At 38.2% G+C, this 26,886-nt stretch overlaps 1 protein-coding gene across 4 annotated transcripts in view; it reads left to right on the top strand.

Annotated features, from left to right (window-relative positions):
- The first annotated feature begins 409 nt into the window (after positions 1–409).
- Positions 410–26,886, top strand: part of NPTN (neuroplastin) — a 72,857-nt gene continuing 46,380 nt past the window's right edge. For 2 of the 4 annotated variants that reach the window (XM_025389936.1, XM_025389935.1), the window contains exon 1: positions 410–697. In XM_025389936.1, the coding sequence (XP_025245721.1) occupies positions 607–697 (91 nt within the window). In that variant the 5' untranslated portion in view covers positions 410–606. The remainder of the gene's footprint in view (positions 698–26,886) is intronic. The other 2 variants (XM_025389934.1, XM_025389933.1) reach the window with 1 other exon arrangement.

Here is a 26,886-nt window from a genome sequence, read left to right as displayed (position 1 = left end):
AAAGTGCAGAAGGAAGAAACAGCAGGGCAGGGGACAATGAGAGGAAGAATGAGAGGAAGGAGGAAAGGAGGCACGGTGTATTAAACTCTGCAGCCAAGAGCGCTAACAAATGAAAGGCAGGATGGGTGGAGGAAATGTACTGTGTTTCAAAGCTTCCTCTTATTTATGGGTGCGCCTGGGCCACAGAGGAGTAAACCGAACGAGGGCTTCCCGGTTCCCCACCGCCCGCAGAGCTGGCGGAGTCCCGCCTCGCCCCGTCACATGGCCAGAGGCGCCCTCAGCACGTGACCTACCTCGCGCTAGGCCAATCAGCCTCTGCAGGGGCGGGTCCGCCGGGTCCGCGGGGCGGGAGTCTCCATCGGGGCCGCCTCTTCTCGCGAGCCTTGCGGCGGTCGCTCCTCAGCCGCCCACGACCCGGAGCGAAGGTCTCGCGAGGCTTGGGCGCTGCGGCGGCAGGAGGAGGACGGGGAAGGACGGAGCCGAGCCGCGGCTTCCTCCCTCGCTCACTCCCTCGCGCGCTCGCCCGCCCCCTCCCTCCCTCCCCTCCCTTCCCCGGCCCCGGCTCTGGCCCCGGCCCATTCGCTGTTGGGTCTTCTGCTAGGGAGGATGTCGGGCTCGTCGCTGCCCAGCGCCCTGGCCCTCTCGCTGTTGCTGGTTTCTGGCTCCCTCCTCCCAGGGCCAGGCGCCGCTCAGAACGGTAAGCCGGGCGCCGGGGGCGGGCCGGGCGGGGGCTGAGGGGCGCCGGGGCCGGAGAGGGCCCGGCTCTGGCCCGAGGGGACGCTGGAGCTCGGAGAAGGGGTCCGAGTGGGCGTCTGAGGGGCTGCGGGTCGGAGAGGAGGAGGTACCGGCCGCGGGTTTGAGGAGGCGCCCGTCCGAGCGGCGGGGGCGTCCAGGGAGAGCCCGAGGTGTTGCCGACTCCGGGGCTCCAAGTCGTGGGGCTCGTCGTGCCGGGTCGGCGAGGGGACACGGAGGAAGCCGACGTGAGGAGCTGGAGTAGCGGGGGCGGATGAGGAGGGGGCACAGCTCTTAGGGAGGGTGGCACAAGACGGGCGTTTGTGTTCCGGGCGACGGGGATGGTGGTGTCGGTCAGGCCCCCTGGGAGCTGGGGTCGTCCAGGATTCTACTGAGGCCCCGTAGGACTGGTGACATCCTTAAAAATAAGGGAGAAATTGGGGGGAAGAGAGTCCTGAAGCACACTAATGGTGAGCTGAGTACTAGATACCAAAGGAGGGGGTAAAGAATCAGGGAACCTTGGATCTGGGGATAGAGGGAGGGTGGGTGGGAAGATAAGGGAGTGGGTTGACTGCAGTAGGGGACCTGGAGAGAGAAGCAGCAGTATCTCCAAATGAGCTGGGGGAAGAGGGCTGGGTTTGCTAAAGAGGGTGGAGTGCTGGGCATTCTAGGGTAGTGGTTGGGAGAGCAAAAAGGAGTTTCTAAATAAGGAGAGGAAAATGAGCAGAGGATGGAGGGAAAGGGTTGGAACTGAGGTGGGGGAATATTTATTAGAGAAGTAAGGAGGCCTAGGTATAGAGATGGGGGTGGGGGAGACGAAAAATAAGGGTAGGGAGTAAAATGCAGGAAGTCGGGGGTGTAATGTTGGTTTGCAGTGTGGAGGATAAATTAGGGAAGGGAGGAGTTGGTATGTGGCAAATGCTGTATGATATTGGTCGGGCCTTTGGGAAGACAGGGACACATAGCTGCAACTAACTGCAGTGGTGGGATTGAGGGCAGTGACTGGCAACAGGGAGATGGGGAAGTGGATTTTTGAGATTTAAAAGTTTCAATACAGAAGAGATGTTATTTCCGAGGAACCGGAAAGTGGCCCCTGGGAGGTGGTACAGTAGAAACGAGAGAATTACTGGGTTTTGAATTGAAGCTCCTTTGAGAAGATGGAGAAATGGTGGGGAATCATGGGCATAGGGATCTAAACAGAACAGATTCTGATTGAAGGCATGTGTTACCATTCAGCTGCTGAATTGATCTTTCAGAAGTGAGTCTAGGATTGTGAACCTGTTTCTGCCCTTGTGGAAACAGCCGTTAAGAGGTTAAAGAATATTTTTTCTGTGAAGGAATTTATGAGAAGTCAGTACGGGAGAATGAACTATAAATTATTTTTGCTAATCTTGCAGTGTTTATTGTTATGCTAGAACAATTTAAGATTACTCTTATTAGAGAGGCTGCAATTTAAATTTTAAAGCATCAGTGATAGAGCCAGTGGAGGTTTTTGAGAAACTGAGTTTAAAATGCTGAATGTTAGAGGGAAAATATATGAATAAAAGATTGACAGTATCCATCAGTTAAATATGTGTTTGTAGTACCAAATTTTATGTATGCTTCATGGCCTTGGATATCACTGCAGGCGTCAGGAAGGAAACATTTTTTCTATCTCTAGCATTGAATATGCTAAGTGTATTGGGTATTTTTCCTGTTTTCCTCTAAGTATGATGAGTCCACTGTGGAAGGCAGGTTAGAGTTAGTCTTAATTTGTCTTATCAGTTTTTCGACTGTGTCAACAACATGACTTAAAGAAGCCTAATGCTAATTTTAGCTATTCAGTTTATGGTAATAGCATAGTTTCATTTTGCACAATAGGTGAGAGATTCTTGATCTTAACGTGTTTAATCTCTGCTGGCATAGCTTTTTTCCAATGACTTATAATACGGTAAAATTGTAGTTTCTTAGCAACTAAAGCGAGGTTTCTGGATAGGCCTATAAAGACTCATCTGTCTGCTCAGTGATATGTGTTCTAAATACAGCATAGAACGGCCTTTCCCTTGAAATGAGCTTGAATTCAGTCACATGACATGACCGATGAAATGAAGCTGAGCTGCTGGTTGACCCAAATGAATGTAAATTTAATTCAAGGAAAAATGGCTATTTTTGAGTTTGAGTTCGTATAGTTAAGGATGCCATTTTATAGCTTTCTATAACATGTCTTATTATAATATTCACGCTTTCATTTAGTAATAAATAGCCCTGCCGTGATCTAACTTCATGTCATGGGGTTTGTATTTTCTTACAGTACTTTCAAAAAGGGATACCTTGCTTGTGCATGATGTTGAAATGTTAGAAATGTTAGATTTTCTATTTAAATGATTGGAGGAAAAAAAACTCACAAGTGTCTCTGAATCGGAAATGTAGTAGTTTAGGTTGAATATAGATGTTTTTCAAAAGATGTTTGTTTCATTATTTTTAAAATGAAGAATTTGGCCTGTATGACTCTCGAGGTCTCTTGAAGCTCCAGTGAGTTTCTGACCCATTGCTGTGGGCATTCAGGGCTTTCATTCAGATTTTGTTTCTCATCCAGATATTTAAACTTGTAAGACCGGTTCCAAGTAAAATCCTTATTTGTTGACTTTTATATGTATCATCTAAATGGTAGTTTAAAGAAGGAACTTGTTCTAAAAAGTAACCTTATAAGACATTCAAAAGCATTGGACTGCAATTGAGTGAGTGTAAACAAAGCAGTATAATATGATAATCAGGAGTGCATGCTTTGGACAGTAACAGACTCAAGTTTGAGTTCCAGCTCTCAGTAGCTGAGTGACCTTGAGTAATGCAAACTTCAGTTTATCATCTGTAAAATGGGAATTGCAATAATGTCCATTCCCTAGGGATGATGTGAGGTTTATTAAATGAGGTAATGGCAGCTTAGCGCTCAACCTGGAATATTGTGAGTCTCAGTACATGTTAGCTATTACTATTATCCTTTAAAGAGTAGCATTATTTATTATTTATTTTTCTTCATGTGTATATTGAAAACTTGATTGTTAATGCTGCTGTCATGGTAACTAGGCCATTTGAAGGCCCCGAATAGAGATTTGTGCTTTTGCTTATGTAACTTTCTCAGAAAAGTGACCAGCTGCACTGTGTCTGCAATTGCCAATTCTGGTGAGGAAGTTAATATTTTCAGTTGAGTTTCTGGGAGAGACTTTATGGCTTTGTTTTTTTCTTTTTTTTTTTTTTTTTTCAGTGAACCAAATCTTTCAAATGGGCCAGGTATCACTTTCTCATAGAATATTATTGTTGTGAATAAGAGAAATAGAATGTGGTACCCAGCACACAGTGGGAGTGTTATAGGTGTTAGTTGAATTAATAAATGTGGAGTGGTGTGTAAAAACGTAATATATTCATATGGAAAATATGACATCACATAATTAACACTGTTCAATGGAGGAAAATAGGGAATCTAATGAATCTTACTTTTAACGACCTAAAATTTAGAAACCATTTTGCTTGGGTGATACTAGATAGTTGTGACCATTGTGCTTTGTAATAATGCCAGTATTTGCATTAGATGATTCATGGATCTTTTTCTCTTCTGTCAAGGGCTGTTTGCTTCAGTGGTTTGGCAATTTTTTCTCCCTGAGTACATTTTTAGAGGTATATTTGCTAATTGATTTTGTGTCTCCTCTTTGAGCTGAAATGAGCAACAGAAGACAAATCTTATCTATGGCAGCTGTGGCACAAATGACGTGCCAAATGTCAAGCAAAAAATTTTGAGATAATCCAAATTTGAGATAATCCAAATAAGATTTGACCAGAAGAAATAGTTTGCCTTGAAATAAAGCCCTTCCTAAGGAGATCACAGGCTTTCAGTCACTCAGGCTACTGGCTAAACTGTCACTACTGATATAATGGAGCACCCAGGCATGAGAAATTGGTTGGGTCTGGGAGGATAGGCCATGTTACTACATCAGGACCCATTCCCTGGGTTTGTTTTACAAGGTTACTGGATCCAAATTAGAAAGAGATACAGATGGGTTTTTGTGTTGCCAGACGCAGTAGAGCTTAACCTGTGAATATACCAAGATTTAAAACCACAAAAGGAAATAAAAACCCTTAAATGTCAGCTTGGAATTCATTACAGGTCTGACTTCGCATGATACAGATCCTTATGAGAAATTAGATTGTTTTGAGGGAATCCCTTTGTTTTTTCTCATTAATACAGATTTGATGTGAAACAGTTTCTTTTGTGGATTATACCTTTAGACATTAATAAAAAGCAACATTCTATTATCTTTATTTAAATGTTAAAATAAAGTTTAAATAAAAATAGTTATTTAAATTAAAAGAAAGATTTAATTGGACCTTGAAAGATGACCAAATATAATTAGAAAAATGCTCTGTCAGTTTGAACATTGTTTTTCATTAGTCTGAGGTACTTTTTAAAAGTAAGATGTTTTGTGTGTAAACTCTGAAACTTTGCTGGATCTGTGTAAAGGTTTTTTACAAAGATTCGGGAAGGAGATAAAGTGCTAATATCTATTAAAATGAAGTATGTAGAAAAACAGTGAGTGGCCATGTTGGATACCGTACAAGAGATGTTCAACAAAAGTTTGAATAAAATTATGCAAAGTAGTTTTGGAAAAGTGAATTTTATGAAAATTGTTCTGATGTATTCTATTCAATTTATTGTTTGCAGTGAGAGTACAATCTGACAGGATCAGAAGTAGAGAATGAAGTTGTAAGAGAAAGGGAAAGACAGAAGAAAGGCTGCAGTAGTACAAGGATGCAAGAATGAGGAATGAATCTTCGTTTGAGGAACATCCGGAAAAATAGAATCTGTCAGAAAGAGTAAATAGACCAGGGACCTCTAAAGTAAATTTGCACATCAAAGTTAAAATAATGGTGGAGAATCACCTCCTGTGAACAATTGGCTTAGCTTTCAGTATGCCTCTTTAAACAAAACATTATCATTTTATACAAATTTTTTAAATGTCGTTCATAATATGGAGTTTAATTTTAAGCACCTTAGATAATGCATTTGTAAGCTTGTTTGTGAAATTTTTATGGTTTTTTTTTTTTTTTTTTTCAAAATTTCTAATTTTAGTTGGTAAGGATTGGCTTTGGGAAGACAGGAAACCCCTCCAGTAAAATTAATTGGTTATAAATGGTTACATATTTTAGGCTTATATACATAACGAAACTTCTTACTGAATTTAAAAGTGATCTTATGTAAAGACATTATTCTAGTGATATTGATGTCTAAATTTAAGAGAGTGAATACACAAGTAAAATGTATCTGCTTTTTAAGGATCTATTCAGTTTAGGAAGGAGAGTCAAAATTTGTATTTAATTTCAGTTTATTATATTGTCTGAAACTGAAAGTAGGCCTAACTTTTGTTTGCTTTTGTGTATATACAAAGGTAAACATTTATCAATCAAGCCTTATTAATTTGAGGTTATTTTGACCTGATTGCTCAGAACTTTTGTCTATCTGTATATAAATGGGGTTTTCTAAATATTTAAAGAATTTCCTACGTATGTAAATTTACTTGCACACAGTAAGTTAGGGGAGACATTTAATCTTCCTCAGATACCTGCTGGTTTTTTGTTGTGTTTCTTGTTTTTCAAATAAATAAACTGAGTGTTATCCATTTATTAAAATAGAATGTGGTCAGCTTGATGGAAACATCTTGTATTGAGTTTCTTGTACTAAAAGGTGCTAAATGATATTCTCTTGCATTTCTGAAACAATTACGGACTATTTTAAGACTAGCCTTCTTACCAAATAATCTTAACTACTGGAGCTTTATGATATGCTTTATGGTATTTTCCAGAAATATGTCAATTTGTTTTTTTCTTTTTTTGAAATGGAGTCTTGCTCTGTTGCCCAGGCTGGAGTGCAGTGGCATGATCTCGGCTCACTGCAACCTCTGCCTTCTGGGTTCAAGCAATTCTCCCTGCCTCAGCTTCCTGAGTAGCTGGGATTACAGGCGACCGCCGCCACGCCCAGCTAATTTTTGTATTTTTAGTAGAGATGGGGTTTCACCATGTTGGCCAGGCTGGTCTCGAACTCCTGACCTTAGGTGATCCGCCCACCCAAAGTGCTGTGATTACAGGTGTGAGCCACCGTGCCCGGCTGAAATATGCCAATTTGGATATCCTTCTCTTGCCTTATTAAAAATCATCGGTCACCCAGGTATTACTTCAAATTTACTAGACCATGAAATGTAAATGAGATGGTATGAAATCACTCTGAAAGTATTAGGGTTGGATATATTATGTAAGTTTCTGTAATTAGAAAACATTAAGTCCCAAATCGTACCAATAGTTTTAATCATATCTAAATGCATACTCACATACTAAAAAACATGATTAAATACAAAATACATGATGAAATGTCACATCCTTTTCTGATAGAATACCAATAAGGCATAGTATTTCATGTGCAGGAAGATACAGGAAAACAAACAAGAGTTTGTTTGCATATATAAATTGTTATGCCTTTGAGATTCTCTTCTTCCTGATGGTAGTATTTGGAAACCATTGGACTAGATGATGTCTAAATTTCCTTTCAGTTCTAAAAATTACTAATTCTCTTGCCCTTATGGCTTAGATACTGTCTCCAATAGGTTAAAGACTCAGAGATGATAACACTTTCTGTTTAAAAGTTTTTAGAAACTTACTTTGGATATAATGAAAATTAACTTTGAGGCATGCACTGTTTTGAAATCTGCCTCTAAATCTACTTCAGACAACCCTTGCAGTTCTTGTTTCAAGGGAGGCAGAACAACGTTACACAGAGATCTTAAACTTGCTGGGAAAATTGCCAGTGTGAATAAAAGAAGTGAATATTCCTGCCAGGTAGGTAGGTAGGTAGTTTATGAAATTTCTGTTGGCTGAAAGTGGTTGGCTAATAAAGAGACAATGAAACACACTTAACTATTTGTATTTTTATGTTGTCTTTTGAGAAAGTTTGTTTTCTATATATGAGTTAGTTTCTGCAGTCCCTTGTGCATTGTTTAAGATCAGGAAATCCGTCCATTGTAGTCGAAGAATGCAACCCCAAGTGTTACCTGAATTAAATCCAAGCAAATTCCTAGATTGTTATTCCTTAGAAACATTGTGTTTAAAGTTCTCAATTTGTAAACATTCATTGTACTACTTTGTTGTCTGTTAGGTCCATTTCTTTGCCTTTTTTTTCTTTTGGATCTTCCGAATTTCAAACATGTACAAAAATAGATTAAATAATGTAATAAACCCCCGTGTATTCGTCATCTAGTTTCAGCTACATCCTTGCTACTTATTAATTTAAAAATAACCTAAAAATTACATTGCAAACTAGAATTTTCTAGGACCTGAAATATAGTCAGTAGGGGATAGTTTATGTGAGTAAAAGATAATATTTGGCTCACATGTAATCATGTTGAAATTACTTTAAAAATAAAGCTCTTTAGAAAAAGGCTTTCAAACTTTTTTGTCTGTGACCCAGATAGAGTAGTTTTTGACTAATAGAAATTTGTAACAAAATTACACAAATATGTAACATTTTGTGAAACATTACCTATTCTTAATCTGTGTGAGGTAGTAAAGAGAACCATAGTGACCTTCTAAATTGAATTCACAGTTCATTCATGGGCCATGAAACTCATTTGAAAAACAGCATTTTCAGGTATGGAGTAGTTTTGGGTTTTTGTTTATTTTTTACATGCTGTATTAGTCTGGAATAATTATGATTTTTGTTAACACAATAAGGATTTTCACTAGGCATTTATCAGTAATATCAGCACATACTGTTATTAGTCATTATGAGTAAAGAAAATATAACATTTTGGATTTATACATTAGCCATTATATATAGTGACTTTTTTTCCTATTAGAACTTTAGAAACGGGAAGCCACAGTAATTTGAATATCATAATCAAGACATAACTTTTCCAGTATATTCAGTTGAGCTTCGTTTTAAATTAGACCTTGTGTTCGTTATTCCCGAGCCTTGGAGTTTAGTGCAGGGCTGGGAGTACTAATGTTTATTCTAAGCCGAATGCTTTACTTGGTTGCTGTAGTCTGAGGCACATTTCTGTTGAGTACAGATTGACTTGAGTACTGGCCAAGGGAAGAGAAAGAGAGGGGAAGCAGAACCATCACTGCCGTTCACGTTTAAGATCCTAGAGTAGTGGGATTATTTCCTAGTTTTTAGACACTGCTTCCTGGAGGAAAAGAACGCAACAAGATGTCTTCCTTTGTTGGCAGCTATCTGTGAAATACTTCTAAATTCATAGATTGAAGGAATGTGTTAAATTTAACTTGGGATTTTTTGATCATACAAGTTTAGCAGGTTTGGGAACCATTGTGGAACAACTGGAAAAAAATAGCACAGGAGCTCTAGCATTGAAATTGTATTCATTAATGCTGAATCTCAAATCATGCATCAAGGGAGATGAAATAAATGGCCTTAATGCAAACCAGGAAACTGCTACCTGGAAAAGAGCAAGTATAAAGAGGTTTCAAATAGCTTGCAGTGAATTGTCATTGAATTACCCTTACACAAATAACATAGTGATCACGTATCAAAAGTATGGTGCTACCTAACAGCATTACTGTTTTCTTACTAGGACTGAACTCCAAATAAGAATACTTTCTAACCACATTTTGGAAGAGACATAGAATCTATGTTGATGGTAGCTTATGATTTAGGAGAAAAGCCTGAAGGAGCTAAACTTAGGAAAAGGGAGCACTAGGGGGATGTGATTATCTATTAATACTTTCAAGGTAGCAGTGTAAATGAAGTAAGGGAATTAGGCAGTCTCCAAAGATGGATAGGCTGTATCAAAGAGCAATGGCCTAGAGCACAGGGAAGAAAAGCATAGGTTTAGTATTAAGATGATTTTAATAAAACTAGCAGAAGAACAGTTATTTGCACTCATTGTCGGAACCATTATAAGTAGGACAAAGAGCTGGTTGAGAGGGCACTTTAAACCAGAAATGATCTTTCTGTTGTTTTTAGTACTGTGCTTGTTTAGGAGCTCAATGAGAGAAAAATCTTTATGGAAATGAATATGAAATGAAATGGGCTTTTCAAAAGTTAGTGTGTTTTTCTATTGTTTGTTTTGTTTTGAAACAGGGTCTCACTCTGTTGCCTAGGCTGGAATGCAGTCGCGCAATCGTTGCTCACTGCAGCCTCAACCTTCCAAGCTCAGGTGATCCTCCTGCCTCAGCTTTCCAAGTAGTTGGGACCACAGGCATGTACTACCATGCCTGGCTAATTTTTAAATTTTTTATGGAGATGAGGTCTCCCTATATTGCCCAGGCTGGTCTCAAACTCCTGGACTAAAGTGATCCTCCTGCCTTTGCCTCCCAAAGTGCTGGGATTACAGGCATGAGCCACAGCCCCCTGCCAGCCAGAAGTTTTTAAAGGTCGGAAATTCGTGTTTCTAGCTCTAAACTTCTATAATTATGAATCCAAGAAAAATGGTTGATTAACTTTGGAATCCATTAAGGTAGCTTTTAGGACTTGCCTGTGATATTAAAACAGAATTTCGTTTACTATAACCTTCAGAAGCAGCTTCTTTTTGTTACCAAGAAGCTAAACTATGAAACTCTTCCAATATGTGTTTAATACAAAGAAGCCTAAATAATAAAGAGCCCATTAGACTTTAGGTGAAACCTAGTAAAAGTGTAACCTTTGGCCATTAGTAATTAAGCTTTTTCTTTTGTATGGTAAATATGTGCTATTAAAAACCTGGTAAAGGACACTTTCATCCTAACTCCTGAGACTTCATTAGTTAAAATTCTGCTGTGATAGAAACCATAGCCTGTTCTTTAAAAGTGGGAGCTGGTGCTGTAATACCTTGGTAGAGATGGGAGCTCACTGTAATTAGTTTGAAGAGTGTAGGGTTGTCAGATAAAATATAGAATGCCCAGTTATATTTGAATTTCAGATCAAAAATGAATTTTTGTTTACTTAATATGGCGACCCTGGAAGAATGTATCTTTGCTATTTTGGCCTTCCAGTTAGAACTTACAAGACAGCCTTGTAATTTGGTGAGGTTTTTGTGTATTAAAAGAAATCTTCCTAATGTAGATTTAATATGGACAAAATCATGTTGCATTGCAAATTTTGTATGAGAAAATATAGGTTAGAGTAGCATTGTTTTATTTTGATAACCTCATATTTCTATATATGTTTTCTTCAGTTCAGCTACCTTATAACTGACAGTAGTTTTTTTCATTTATTCTCTGAAAATTAAAGCTGTTTTTGAGAAGAAGGTGGGCTGAGGGCCTCAGGCTTTTTTTTTTTTTTTTTTTTTTTAAAAACGATTCTCCCTCTTCTTACCTAAAATATTTAAAAATTTAGGGCATTATTGCCTAAAGGGTATATGATAAGGATGTTCCTGGGGCTTCTCTTTTAAGGATTGCCCTTTTCCTTATTTGTACCTGGGAGCTTGGAATATATTTGTATTCTTGGTTTGGAAGAAGAAAAAGGTATAAACAAAGATGTGATCGACCACACCCTTTTCTTTCTAATAGGTTCAAAATAATTTTCATTTGCTGAATTGTAACCACCTGATTTAGAGTCAGAAAGTGGATGTTAACAATGCAGACAGACTAGGGATGTGATTACTTTGTTTTTCTTTCTTTCTTTTTTTTTTAAGAGACGGAGTCTCGCTTTGTCACCCAGGCTGGAGTGCAGTGACACGATCTCGGCTCACTGAAACCTACATCTCCTGGGTTCAAGCGATTCTCCTGCTTCAGTCTCCCATGGGATGTGATTACTTTATGCCTAAATTTCAGTACCAAGAAAATCATGGTTTGATGAGTTTTTAGTAGTAGTGTGTCCCTGTTTATCAGTAATTCATTATGGGAGCTCTTCCTTTTGTCATTTTGTTATGGGCTGAGGCAAGGAGTGGTGTTTATAAGAATAAGCGGAATTGAACAATGGGAGAATGATATTAAGAAACATGAAACAGGAGAATGATGTTAAGGAACATGAAACATAACCCTAGTTATACTTACCCGTATTTATTTGAAATATATTTAAGGTAATTTTTAAAAGTATTAAAAGTAACTTGTAGTTTTTATGAAAGTAGGAAATTACCATTGTAAATATAAAATGTGAATAAGAACTATACTGAAAAGGTCATCTTGTCGGGCTATAAAGTTAAATAGAAAGAACATTGGATTTGGCAGTAGCCCTGAAATACTGTCTGTCTGCATTTTAGTGCTCTGGTTTCTATTTTAAAAATTAGCATAATACTTAACCCATAGAGTTTTATGGGATTAAATTATAATGTATGCTAAAGTGCTTAATAAACTGCTGTATTTCTAAATGGCATGCTTGTTTAGCTTTGAGTTATAGGGCATGGTATTTATAGTGTTTACCTTTAATAGGTTAACTGCAACTCTGGTAGTTCATAAGAAAGTTAAGAGGAAAAATAAAGTACTAATGAGAAAGGCCAGATTATTTCAAGGTTGGCTCTTTTGACAAATGATGATTATATTATTAAAATGTGCATTTTAGATGGTTGTTAACAGGCCAGTCTTTTCATTGAATTAATTATTCCTCTCTACTAGGGAAGGTTGATACTGAATTTCTATAGTCTTTGTAGTGTGCTCACTGCTGTCACTTCAAGTTAAATTTTGTCACAGAGACCCTTGTTATTTTTCATCCCCATTCTCTCCTTTCCTCCCCGAGATAGGTAACTGAAAGTGAAATCAAGATGTCTGTGTTTCCTTTTTATAGCAAATTTTTGTAACTGCCTTTTACTATCCTGAGATAAAATTCATAGGTGTTTTGACCTACCTGCATGTTATTGAAGAAAAAACAATCTGATGTCCTAAATGTAATATAAGGGAGAAAATAAGGGAAAGTAACTATAATAATAAAATGTTTAGATCAGTCTGTAAGTACTAAGGGATGGCTACACAGAAAGACATTGGAGTAGCCCATTGTTTATATTAGAAAAACCAAGCTACAAATTCAGACCGATACAGTTGTGTTGTAATGGTGAATCGAATACTATAGGCAGTATTGCTGTTGATAATGTGATTTTCTGAAAAGGTGAACAGCTCTTGGTAGAGTTCCAAATGAAACAAAGAACAGTCTATTCTCACTTTACACAGTAATTACATTCCTAGAAAATTAAGTGATGATTAAAATCATGCAAGAATACTTTGTGTTATATTTAAAACAGAGTTGGGTTCTGGGCTCAGAACAAGGTTTTCATCTTGAATGTCATTTGAATGTGGTATAGGAAGCGGGACAATTCTTTACTGTGTAAGACTTTTCCCTACTTTGTGGGATATTGAGAATCCTTGGTGCCTGCCCACTAAAGACTAATAGTTTCACCTCAGTCATTGTGTCAACCAAAAATAGACAAATTTCCAAAATGCCCTATAAAAGGCAGGGCAGCCCCCATTGAGAATATCTTCAGTTTGTTCCTGTACTTGTAAGTATCTTCTGATGTAGGATTATAGTACTTGGTCCCTAGGACTATCAGTAGTGAAAGCCACATCCCATCTAGGAATGGAAAGGCAAGGAGAACAGCTGTTGACTTGCCTTTATTCTTTTTATTAACATGCATTAAAGCAGGGTTTGCAAACTCATTTACCACAAGAGCTGAACAAGTACCATTTGTTAAACTAGAGAGTACATGCTTTGAAAACACTGAAAGTTGGATTTAAAAACACCATGCTGATGAAATGAAATGATCAGTGGGCCTCCAAGTTGTGTCCTCTTCACCAAAGGATTATATTATGAATTTTGGAGCCTGAGAGATTAGGTTGAAACCCTGAGTTTTGGCAAATCTCTTAATTTCTCTTAGCCTCTGTTTCCTCAGCTGCTTATTAGACATAATGCACACCTCACAGGATGGTGGTTAGAATGAGATTGCATACATACAAAGCCCAGTACAGTACTTAACATAAAATACATGTGCTTAACTAACTTTTCTCTCTGCCCTAATACCCATTCAGTTATCTTGGTTACTTTTTAATCTTTTGTTTTAAAAGCTATGTGTTCTATAGTAAAATGATTATAAGATTTGAAGTCTTTAATATAGAGGATGTTAGTCCCTTCTTATTTTTAACAAGCAACAAAGTAGTTAAAATGAACTTTTTTGCTTAACACACAACTTATTTACCTTTTAGGGTATGTGGAATCTGATGCTTATAACACTAAATACGCTTATTCCAAACTATTTCAGTAGATCACCCTCCTTGGTCTTTCGGGTTAGCGTTTAACATTAATGTATCCATGTAGCAGTGGTCTTTATTTTTGAAGCTGGCTTGCAGCAGGTAATTTTGCTAATACTAGAGTAGTATATTGCACCATCAAAATTAGGTTGTTCCATAGAAGTGATATGTTTTAGTGGTTGTTGTTTGACTTAGAAGTTTAGCAGCATGAGTTTTACTAGGAAACTGTGGTATATTATTTTCCTCCAGTTTTCCAGTGAATGTTTTGAAAGTTTTACATTTTCTTGGTTCTTGTAAAATTTTGTAGAGAGGTACACAGCTTGCTCTACATCTTGTTTTCAGATTTTAGCAGCAGAAGGTTTTTTGCTTTTTAAACATTAGTAATTAAGACAGTATCTAAATAGTTAAAGCAATAGAAGCTTTATTCCCATCACCATAATTCTGTTGTCCATCTTTCTTTTCTTCTACTATATGATTTGGAATCCTTTTAAAGACCTCTATGCCTTAGTTTAACATTTTTAATTTAAGTTATTACTTTTTTTTTTTTTTTGAGACAGGGTCTTGTTCTGTTGCCCAGGCTGGAGTGCAGTGGTATGATCATAGCTCACTGCAGCCTCAACTTCCCAGACTCAAACAATCCTCCTGTCTCAGTGTCCTGAGTAGCTGGGATTACAGGCGTGTACCACCACACCTGGCTAATTTTTAAAAAAAGTTTTTTGTAGAGATGGTGTCTCACTAAGTTGCCCAGGGAGGTGTTTTTTGTTTTGTTTTGTTTGAGACAGGATCTTGCTCTTTCATCCAGGCTGGAGTCAGTGGCGAGACCACAGCCCACCGCAGCCTCCACTGTCTGGGCTCAAGTGATCCTTCTACCCCAGCCTCCCGAGTAGTGGAACCACAGGTGCATGCCACCATGCCCAGCTAATTTTTAAAAATATTTTGTAGAAACAGAGTCTCACTGTTGCTCAGGCTGGTCTCCAAAGTATTGGGATTACAGGCTTGAGCCACTGCACCCAGCCTGTAATTTCTTATAAAGTCATTTTATTTTTCCTATCTTAATTTTATTTTCTTCTTACACATACCTTCTCGATCCTGTTTCTTTTGGTATCTTCAGTTGTTTCTAGATAAACATTTGCCACTTAAAATTTTTAAATTCTGTTTTAATCCTTTTTAGGCAGGGAGGTAGTGATTCCATATTCTAAGTGTAATATAAAAGTTTAGATGACAGGTGTTTTTGAGCAGGAGTGTTTGCATATTGTGAGTGGGTATTTTTGCATTTCCTAGTTGTTTAATGACTTTCTTTGTATGGTAGAGATCTTTCTAACATTTTAAAAAATCTTTTAATCCCCAAAGGGTCATAATGCCCATATTTCTCAGAAACAGCTCAGCTGGTCTTCAAGGCTTAGTCACAAAGGAAATTAATTCCTGATGGAAGTGAGGACATCGAAGCAGAAAGAATTCCAGGCAGGCGACTAGCAATGAGTATTGATTGTGAGCTATGTGGTACTTGCTTCCCTGTAAAGCTACCACTTACTGTGGAGTAGCGTACATGAAACATTCTGAAACGTCTGCCCATGAAGCATATAATTTGCTACTCAGTGGCAAGTAGACATTAAAATTCAATTATGGGGTGGGGGTGGTGCTAAGGGTAATCAGACTTTACAGCTGGAGGATGAAAGGGCAAATTTTGATATGCATTAAAGGGGGGAAAAACCCACTAGAGTATACAAAGTAGTAGTTCTTGCTGTAGGAACATTAGGTTATAGTGAAAATTGCTCAGAAGTTATCAGAAGAAAGAGCTTTCCTGGCATTTGTATTTTAGTAATAGGTGTGTATATTTCAGCAGCTTTATAAAGCCAGAATGGGAGTTTGAGTGGAATGTGTTTTTAGTAGTGTCTTAGTAGAGTGTCACCTTATCATTCTGCAACACTATCTGTTTGTCAAGGAAGGAACTAAAGAATTGTGTCAAGTCTTGAACTCTCAAAATACACCACTGGAAAAACTTGACAGGCCCAGTAGTAGGTGAGCCTGAGGTAACCAGATACATAAGCTTGTCAGCCATCTGTGCCTGGAATTTAGTGAAGTTTTCATCAGGTCAGATTTCCAAAGAATAGCTGTAACTAACCACAGGAGGGAATACCAGTGGTTAGTTAGGAAGAATGAATCCTTCCGCATTGGATAGTGGTTAGCCAACATTTTGACACTGAATTATTTCATTCAGTTTTTTGAAAGAAGGAAAAAGTTACTGGATTTTTAAAAATTGTGGTAGGATTTGCTTACATGATAACTTCAAATAACACTTAGGTGTTTAAAATGTTGAAGTTCTTCCTTTTACTTCTTGATATTCCTACTTTTTAGTTAGCAGTGTTAGTCGTGTATTCTTTCGAAGCTTGGTTTATGTAGGCATATCATTTCCATACTATGATGCTTTGCATTTAGTGGTATAACTCATCTTGATATTTACAGTCTTTTTTGAATATAGTAATCGGAGTGACAGATATTTTTATTTATGTAAATGTATGGAACTGCTGGAATACATCTATTGTTACTAATTGTCACTAAAGGGAATTATGTTGATAATGACTGCATTCTTGATATTGAAATTGGCGTACTGAGAGGGAAGCAGGGAAAAGCTTCATTAAATGGAACATAAAAATATACTACTTCAATTTTTATCCTCAGGCATACTTTTTGGCTGAAGTCTTCAGTGTTCACACATTTAATATATTAGTCACGTGGATAACTCCTGGGACAACTCTGCTAATTTTTAGTGAAAGCATTCTAGAGATAATTTTGCTGTCCCTTTTCAAGATAAGCAGCAATATTTTGCTGGTGTTTGGGACACTAAGTAAGTAGTATAATCTAACTCTCTACCTCATTGCAGAGGTGAAAGTTCTACTTAATCATGTAGTTATGAGGTAATACAGACCTGAAACAAGTTGAGGAGAGTGGAAATAAGAAGTAATTGTGAAGGGAGAATAGAATAGATTTGGACAGTTGGCTGAATTTTGGGATTTCCTGAGGGACTGAGGAGGCAGCAGGTTTTAGTGAATAGAGCATTAATGAACAGGAGTCGGAATATTTGAATTCTATTAAGGGTTCTGCACCTAAAGTATAGCCTCTTTGGCCTGTGGTATATCTGAATGTTAATTTGGGGCAAGAATTAGATTTAGGAGTTTTCAACCTGTAGCTGCAGAAAGTTTATTGTTGTTAATTAGATACAAGTAGAGCTGTTTGAGGGGTAGAGGGAGTCCCGTAAGTGTTCCAAAGAATCCTTAGGGTCTGTGGAGCAGGGTTTTTAAATTGAAAAATGCATGACCCCTTTGTAGACCTACTTTTAAAGTTTTTGCATAAAAGGGTTTTGTACCTTTGGTTCATAATCTACTTGGTCAGTCTTGATACTTGCAAAGGTCTTCTGCGTACTTTGTAAAACCATGAATTAAAATACTTATACTAATATGTATGTCCATTATTGAAATGAGACCAACAGAAAAGATGACCCATTTAAGACAGAATGTATAAAATAGCACAAGTATAATTACCTATGCAAAATGGATTCAGTAAAATAATTTTTATTACAAGGCTTGTCAACCTCTGGGGAAGAAAGAGCTACCTGTCATTTACCCGAGTTTTGAAATCCAGGTATATGTACATGACAGAGTGCAGAAATGTGCTATTAAGTCTCTGGTTGGAAAGAGGATGAACCTTTCTTGGTGGGAAGAAAATCTTAGGGGTGTGTCATTTTAGTACCCATCTTGGAGATCTGTCAGTAAGAACTGGAAATCTACTACGAAGTTCCAGTTTACTAGTTAGGAACATCAGCTTTTAAAAATGGGTCTTGGTTAGTGATACCAAATACCTTTTAAACTCACAGGCCCACAAAGACTTTTTGTATAGGTAATTCAGATTGGGGATGAAAGTGTAGTGATAAAGGCCTGAACTGTTAACCTTGATGACAAAGAAGTACAATTCACTGTGTACAGTCATTCCAAGATAAAATGTGTTTGCATTAAATAATGTATATAGGATATTATTTAGTTCTGATTGTTCATAGTAAAAGCATTGCTGTCAGTGAGGCAGTATAGTGTAGTGGTTGCAAGCTCTGGAAGAATACTGCCAAGGTGTGCATCCTTCCTCTGTACTGTATAGAATGGCAAAAGCAACCTTAAGAGGGAGACTGTATTTTTATGTAGCAGATTAAATTATGATATGCTTTGCATTATGTCTGATACATAAATGATCATTAAAGGCTAGCTGCTATTATAATGAATTTCCTTTTGGAGACATTAGTTATGAAATCTTTTTGAAATGTTCTTTTTTATTTTTTAAGAATAGTTAGAATATGTCCATGCCTGTACCACCATGGTTTTTTTCAAGGTTATCTTTAAAAAAAAAAAAAAAAAAAGATTTTTTAGGCTGTTTGTTTTTGATGCTAGGAGTTTCACAGAGACTATGAACATCCATCTCTTTTAGACTTAGTGATGGGCAGCATCACTATCTAATTTGGAAAACAGTGGTTAAGTTGAAGCCTAACTGTAAAGTAAAAACTCAAATAAGAAATCTATTTTAAGCTCAAATTTATTCCCTTGCTTGTTAGAAAGCAAACTGACACTAGGGATTTGATTTTTTTTAAACAAAAGGTAACTTCTAAGGTATCTGTGGTAAATTCAAATATATCATAGTCTAGTCTTTTAGAATGTATTAATATGATTCTGTTGAATTAAGAAAGGTGGCTCTGATGGCCACCTTTCTATGAAAAGCTCCACTAATCAAAGAAAGATGGTTTCATTTATTATACTTTTATTAACATGACTAGTACATTTTAAGTTCTTAATTGGTTGAAATTTAACGAAAGGATTTTTTTTCTGAATCCTTCATTAATAAGAATCTTATTCCTCACCTTTCTTTTAACAAATATTGAGTATAATGTGTGCAGCAAGGCACTGTGGGGAAACAAAATTAGAGACATATCCTGGTTTCCAAATAATTTATAATCTATTAACATATATTCTTTCTTTTTTTTTTTTTTTTTTTTTGTGAGACGGAGTCTCGCTCTGTCGCCCAGGCTGGAGTGCAGTGGCCGGATCTCAGCTCACTGCAAGCTCCGCCTCCCGGGTTCCCGCCATTCTCCTGCCTCAGCCTCCCGAGTAGCTGGGACTACAGGCGCCCACAACCGCGCCCGGCTAATTTTTTTGTATTTTTAGTAGAGACGAGGTTTCACCGTGGTCTCGATCTCCTGACCTTGTGATCCGCCCGCCTCGGCCTCCCAAAGTGCTGGGATTACAGGCGTGAGCCACCGCGCCCGGCCCATATATTCTTTCTTACCTTATGCATCTTCATGGATTCGTAGAATATGGCATTAGAATTAATTCATCAATTACATCTACAAATACATAGATTTTCAGAATGTTAAAGCTGAAAGGACCTTAGAAACTCTCCGTTCCAGTCTTCTGATTATATGCACAAGGGAACTGAGGTTTCAGGTTTTAATATATGTGTATGTATTTAATAAATGGAATAATTTCTGTAAATAAGCATTTATTTATTTTTTTAGACAGGGTCTCCTTCTGTTGCCTAGGCTGAAGTACAGTGGCGCAGTCTCAGCTCAGTGCAACCTCCACCTCCAAGGCTCAAATGATCGTCCCACCTTAGCCTCCCAAGTAGCTGGGACTACGGGTGTGGACGACCATGCCCAGCTAATTTTTTTTTTTTTTTTTTTGTAGTTTTTATGGAGATGAGGTTTTGTCTTGTTACCTAGGCTGATCTGGAGTTCCTAAGCTCAAGTGATCTACCTGCCTCAGCCTCCCAAAGTTCTGGGATTACAGGCGTGAGCCACTACATCTGGCTTAAATATACTTTTCAAAAAGTTACAATTTAAATTGATATGTCCAGGCCAGGCACGGTGGCTCACACCTGTAATCCCCACACTTTGGGAGGCTGAGGCAGGCGGATCACTCGAGGTTAAGAGTTTGAGACCACCCTGGCCAACATGGTGAAACCCTGTCTCTACTAAAAACACAAAAATTAGCCAGGCATGGTGGCAGGTTCCTGTAATCCCAGTTACTTGGGAGGCCGAGGCAGGAAAATCGCTTGAACACGGGAGGCAGAGGTTGCAGTGAGCTGAGATCATGCCTCTGCACTCCATCCTGGGCGACAGAGCAAGACTCTGTCTCAAAAAAAAAAAAAAAAAGTCCAGCATTTTGTTGCCATATAGCTTCGTATTCATTTCTGAGACACTATTAGAGAGTATACGATAATAAGTTCTAGAGAGTCAATGCTAGCTGACACAATCTTGGCCTATTTTTTTTTAACCAGAGTTTATGATTTTACTAAGTATGATAATACTCTGAAATTACTAAGTGGAGGACTACCCTTTGTAAATATTAGGGTTCATTGATCTTTGTATACTGCCATTTAAAATCAAGAGAAGCATTTTCTTTTGGAGCAGTAGGGCCTTGAATTGTGTACTTTATGTAGTAAGACAGGTTCTGGTTAATGGAAAAATTAGCCAAGAGTGGTATAGTTACCAGTTAATATTGAATGCAGAAGAATAAGGTGGAAGATTTATAATTTTAATAAATAAAAATAAAATAGGAATTTTGGAGGTAGTTTGGAGGACTTGATACATTTGAATCTGAGACACAGATATTTAACAGTCAAAGGGATTCTTGGAAAATTATTGCTCCAAGTTTGTAAATCACAAATATACTGTATTTAGAAGTTTATTTGACCTAGAATTTTATTCTGGGATATCTCCACTCTAGTTGCTTAACCTTACATAATACATCCTCCAGGTTCCCTGTAAGTCAAGTAACCATAATTCCCATTTTGTAACTATTGCCTTGTCAGAATTATTAACAGCACCCCTTTCACTCTCACAAGTATTCAGGTTTGGATGACAAATTATATGGTTACCTTACCCATAAGTGTAATTTATTCTCCTGGGCATTTAATGTGATGAAGGCTTAGGAGATTTCCTCCTATAACATTCTTTTCCCTACCATGGGAGATTTCTGTTTAAATGGAGTTAGGAGGACATTAATTAAGATAGCCTAGTGGAAGTCTGATAGATCTTAAGGTTTAAGAGTCCATTGTTTTCTTTTCTTTTCTTCTTTTTTTTTGAGACAGGTCTCGCTCTATGGGCCTAGGTTAGAGTGCAGTGGTGTGATCATGGTTTATTGCAGCTTCGACCTCCTGGGTCCAAGTGTTCCTCCCACCTCAGCCTCTTGAGTAGCTGGGACTACAGGTGCACACCATCATGCCTGGCTAATTCTTTACATTTTTGTAAGACACAGGGTCTCTCTATGTTACCCAGGCTGGTCTTGACCTCCTGGGCTCAAGCAGTCCTCCTGCCTTGGCTTTCCCATGTTGGGATTACAAGCGTGAGCCACTATGCCCAACCTGTCCCATGTTTTCTGTGCTTCCATCAGAAACACGAGATAGGTGAACATTACTAGCTTGTCTGAGCAGAAGTGATTTCTGATTGCTCAAAAGTAGCTTTGCATTTATTATCATTTGAAAAATTGCAATCAGATATGCTCAGTTTCAAGTACAAATAAACCTCAGTACATGGTTATAAGTAGTTTTCAGTTGATACTTTAAAAAAAATCGACTGCATTTTTAGAGCAATTTTAGGTTCACAGCAAAATTGAGCAGGAAGTACAGAAAGTTCCCATGTACCCCTGTCCCCACACACATACAGCTTCCCCACTATCACATTCCCACCAGAGTGGTACGTTTGTTACAGTTGATGAACCTCCACTGACACATCATCACTCAAAGTCCATAGTTTAGGACTTTGAGTTTAGGGTTTATTCTTGATGTTGTGCATACTATGAGTTTTGATAAATATGTAATTACATATGCTAATCATTATAGTATTATACGGATAGTTTCACTATCCTAAAAATCCCGGGTACCACCTCTTCATCCCTCCTTCCTTCTTATCTCCTGGGACTGCTGATCTTTTTATTATCTTCATAGTTTTACCCTTTTCAGAATGTCATATATGTAGTTGGAAATATACTGTGTACCCTTTTCAGATTGGCTTCTTTCACTTAGTAATATGCATTTAAGGTCTCTCCTTGGCTTTTAATGGCTTGAGAGTGTTTTTTTTTTTTTTTTTTTTTTTTTTTTTTTTTTTTTTAAGCATTGAATAGTATTTTATTGTTGGGTTGGGGAGTATATATTTAATTTTAAGAAAGTGTTCTTGATAGTCTGTTTCGAGATTGGCATACTAAATTCCACAAGTGGGATCTTCTAATTATTTAACAGTGAGTTGAATATGTGATAAATTCCCATTTAATGGGAGTGAAATTGCGTATTACTTTAAGAATGATGTTCCTTGTGTTCCTGAATGAACAATAATGAGTTGTTGAGAATTCAGGGACAAATACAGGATCTTCATAAACTGTGTCACACCAAATATCAAATATTCTTTGGACTCTGGCTCAGTGTAACTGTATAAATAATTTTTGCTACTACCACAACTTAAGTAGTGGGAATGTTTGCAGTTTCAGCACATTGTCCATATGGTCCATATGTAACAGAGTCAAATTTGTCTCATTTTTCAAAATTCAAAATAAGACTCAGGAAAGTTCTGCTGAGCATCCTCAATTTTTTTTTAAATTGAGAAACCACTGGGGCCTAGAGAGGGGAAAATGTTCCCATTTCATGCCATTGTGGAAGTGAAGAGTCACTTGTTCACTTGTCTGTGTATCAGTGATATCCTTATTTTCCAAAATCATACTTGTTTAATCTTTACGGAAATACTGGAGAGGACCAGAAGGTAGGAAAAGGGGCATAAACATTGTAATATTTAATGAACTTTTATCACAGTCTAAAATAGGAGGTACTATTTCTGTTAATATTTTCTCTAGAATCACTGGTCTGTGGCATATTGGCTTTGTTTCTTTTCAGTACTCTTTACTGCAGAGTGGAAGTTGATTTAGCTGTGGGCTTTAGGCTGAGATTCCGCATGTTTTCCTTTTTAAAAGTTGAGAAAATTTGGTTGGGATTATGTGTTAGCTTTTTCTCCACAAAAAGCATTCCATGTTAAGTGAAATAACCCAGGAACGGTAATTTAAACACTGCATGTTCTCACTCGTATGCAGAAGCTAAAAAAAAGGTGATCTCATAGAAGTAAAAAGTAGGCCAGTACAGTGGCTCATGCCTGTAATCCCAGTACTTTGGGAGGTCAAGGCAGGAAGACCACTTGAGGCTGGTAGTTTGAGACCAGCATACTGTACAAAAAACATAGCAAGACCCTCATCTCCACAAAAAACTAAAAAACTTAGCTGGGTGGGGTGGCACACACCTGTAGTCCTAGCTACTCTAGAGGCTGAGGTGGGAGGATCGCTTGAGCCAAGGAGTTCGAGGTTACAGTGAGCTATGATCATGCTATTGCACTCCAGCCTGGGTGACAAGAGTGAGACCCTGTCTCTAAAAAAAAAAGTAAAAAGTAGAACAGGAAGGTGAGGGAAGAAAGAAATAGGGAGGGATTTGTTTAAGGACGTTAAGCTAGATAGGAGGAGTAAGTTCTAGTGTTTTATAGCTAGAAAATACTAGATGTGGGATGACTATAATAGTAATATATATTTTCATGTTGCTAAAATAGAAAATACTGAGTGTTCACGACACAAATGATAAATGTCTGAGATGATGATGGATATGCTAATTACCCCCTCTGATCATTACACATCGTATATATATATAGAAACATCACTATGTATCCCATAAATATATATAATTATGATGTGTCATATAAATACATACAATTATTATGTATCATACAAAAAATAAGGGGAAAAAAGCATTTCCAAAGGTAATCTTTGGAACCATATGGATACTGTTTTTCTCAGAAGTTAAGGATTCTTTGTTTTTTTTTTTTGAGATGGACTTTCGCTCTGTTGCCCAGGTTGGAGTGCAGTGGTGCCATCTCGGCTCACTGCAACCTCCGTCTCCTGGATTCGAGTGATTCTTCTGCCTCAGCCTCCCAAGTAGCTGGGATTACAGGCGCCCGCCACCACACCTAGCTACGTTTTTGTATTTTTTAGTAGAGGTGGGGTTTCACCATCTTGGCCAGGTTGCTCTTAAACCGCTGACCTCAGGTGATCCGCCTGCCTCGGCCTCCCAAAGTGCTGGGTTTACAGGCGGGAGCCACTGCACCTGGCCGGCCAGGATTCATTGTAAAGGCTAATAGCATTACACACTCTACTCAAGCGAAGTGTAATGCTGATTTGAGACCTTCTGGTATGGATATTGTGCCTTGTATCTGAGTCATTGACATGGAGTTTTAAGTCTTCTGAAGCAAAGTAATAAAATATTTACTTGACATTATTAAAAGTGTTGTCTAGATATGGGAAGGGAATTAGTTCCTAACTTAGGGTATTTTATCCTAATGGAAGTACATTGCATTCAGTGGTGAATCATTTGGAAAGAAGTATAATTATATAGAAAGTTCCATTCTCAGTTTCTTTTTCATCCTCCCTGAGTCAGCTCATCTCCTCCCATGGCTTCAACGTCCACAAGCTGATGATTCCCAAGTGCATATTTCCAGCCTCCACCTCTCTCCTGCATATCAGATCCTTATTTTTAACTATATTTGGATATCTCCAGATGTCTCTAAAGCCAATTCAGCATGCTTTCCCTTATTGCAGTTGTAGTATCACTGCCCACCCCACGTCAATAAGTTCACTTGATTCTATCTTGTAAACAGTTCTCATGTCTGTTACCTTCTCACCATTCCTTCAATAATTAGTTTGGACTCATTTTTCATTTGGATTATTGAAGGAGCTTCTTAACTCCTTGTTGACTTCCTTATTTCTGACAACCTTTGTACTGCCACCAGTCACAGCAGTCATACCCCTTGCTGTATGGTAAGAAGCCCAAGCTGCTTATTTTAGAATATGCTCTTCATAGCTTACAGGATACCCGCCATTCTCCCTATATTATGAGGTCTTGAGGATATCATCTGCCCTATTTTTCTGAATAGCATGAGCACTTAATAGGTACTTGACATATAATAGCACTCAAAAATGTTGAATTTTTTCACCTTTATCTAGAACTCATTCCTACTATTTGTAGTACTGTGCTCATGGTGTTTCCTCTTGCCTAGAACAAGACCATCTTTTCCCCCCAACTGACAAGGCTAAGTTTAGATTTTAATGCATAAGCTTTCTAGGTATACATTAGTCCACTCCTCCAACAAAATTACTTTTTCATGTATGTTTCTGTTATACATATCTGTCATAGAAGTGCTGTTATCAGTGGTATTGTATTTTGATTATTCTGTCTTGTGTCTTGCAAGGTTGAAATCCATTTAGGAACAAAGTTTATCCCTGTGCACAGTCCTTGGTAAACAGGACCTCAATAAATGGTAAATTGAAGGCATCCTGTGAATGTATACACTGGAAAACTGAACAAATCCAAGATAAAAGACATTGTTTTGAAATCATAGTGACACAGTTTTTTAGCAACTGGTTTTGCTACTCTACTTCTTTTGGCCATGGATCACAGACCCAGATGATGGGAGAGTCTTTGTATGATTTCAGAAACATCTGTGTGGCTCTTATCCCTTTATTTTCCTTCCATTTCAAAAAGCTGAAAATTTGCACAAAATTTGCACAGTTTCAGATTCTCCAAGACATTGTCAGAGTGTGGTCCCTGGAGCAGCAGCACGAGCATCACCTGAGAACTTGTTGTAAGTGCAGTCTCAGGCCTCAGTCTGTGTTCTAACAGGCCCTCCAAATGATTCTGCTGCATGGTAAAATTTAAGAATTGCTGCTTTAGAATTTTGTCATCTAAGGAAAGCTTTGCCTTTTGTACATAATGACAAAGTTCTCAGTGTGATTTCTGCTATAAGCTATTTATGCTTTGGAAATATTAATAGTTCATCAGCTGGGAAGACTAGGACTCCTGTTACCTAACATCCTGTGATTCAAACTTGAATTTCTTTCTGGGCAGAGTTTTTGACTCTGTGGTTTCTGAGAATGGCTGTTTAAAAAAAAGGTGGGGAGAGGTAGCTTACTACCTCTTTCAGTGAAAATGTCTTCTAGATTATACTTAGACTATCAGCTTGGACTGCTTGTGTTCATTGTCATATTCAATGATATATGATGATGGAAGAATGAGATGAATTTTGTTATCTTAACATTTAAGTCGTGACTGTTACTGTGTTGTCAGAGACAAGTTGTTGTCAAGCAACTTGTCAGTAAGCTTGTTATCAGAAGTTAATGCTGAATTTATAGACAGGTGCATTTCACAGAAAAAGTATTGGCAAAGATTAGCTTTTGAGCAGTAATTACCTATGGCTTTTGAGAATGGTTTATTCAACTTCTTAAAGAAAAAAAAAATGATACTTGTTAAGCATGGTAAGAAAAGCTTTATTCAGAACATTGTGATAGGTGCAGGGACCAGACCACTGCAGTGAAACTCTGCACTGGGGAGAGAGATGGGCCCAACTCTGAATACAGCATAGGCAAGTGGGGGTCAGTGGATGGAAAATTACTAAGAGGAAACATTAGGGGTAAGGAGGATTTGGTTAAGCCAACCTAAACATTCTCACTGAGGATAGGCCAGGTTGATCAGACCTCATCTAGGGAATGACAGAGGCTGAAGAACCTGATCTGATATTGAGGGTGATCAAGGATGGGGGTTCTTGGTAAATTGACTTAGCAAGGTTCTTTGCTAAAACTGAATTTTATGGCCGGGCGCGGTGGCTCAAGCCTATAATCCTAGCACTTTGGGAGGCCGAGGCGGGTGGATCACGAGGTCAGGAGATCGAGACCATCCTGGCTAACACGGTGAAACCCCGTCTCTACTAAAAAATACAAAAAACTTAGCCGGGCGAGGTGGCGGGCGCCTATAGTCCCAGCTACTCGGGAGGCTGAGGCAGGAGAATGGCGTAAACCCAGGAGGCGGAGCTTGCAGTGAGCTGAGATCCGGCCACTGCACTCGCTCTGGGCGGCA

Source organism: Theropithecus gelada, chromosome 7a (genome assembly GCF_003255815.1).
Source record: "Theropithecus gelada isolate Dixy chromosome 7a, Tgel_1.0, whole genome shotgun sequence".
Lineage (NCBI taxonomy): Eukaryota > Metazoa > Chordata > Mammalia > Primates > Cercopithecidae > Theropithecus > Theropithecus gelada.
The sequence above is the reverse complement of the archived record's forward strand: the minus strand, read 5'-3'. Positions and strand labels throughout refer to the sequence as shown.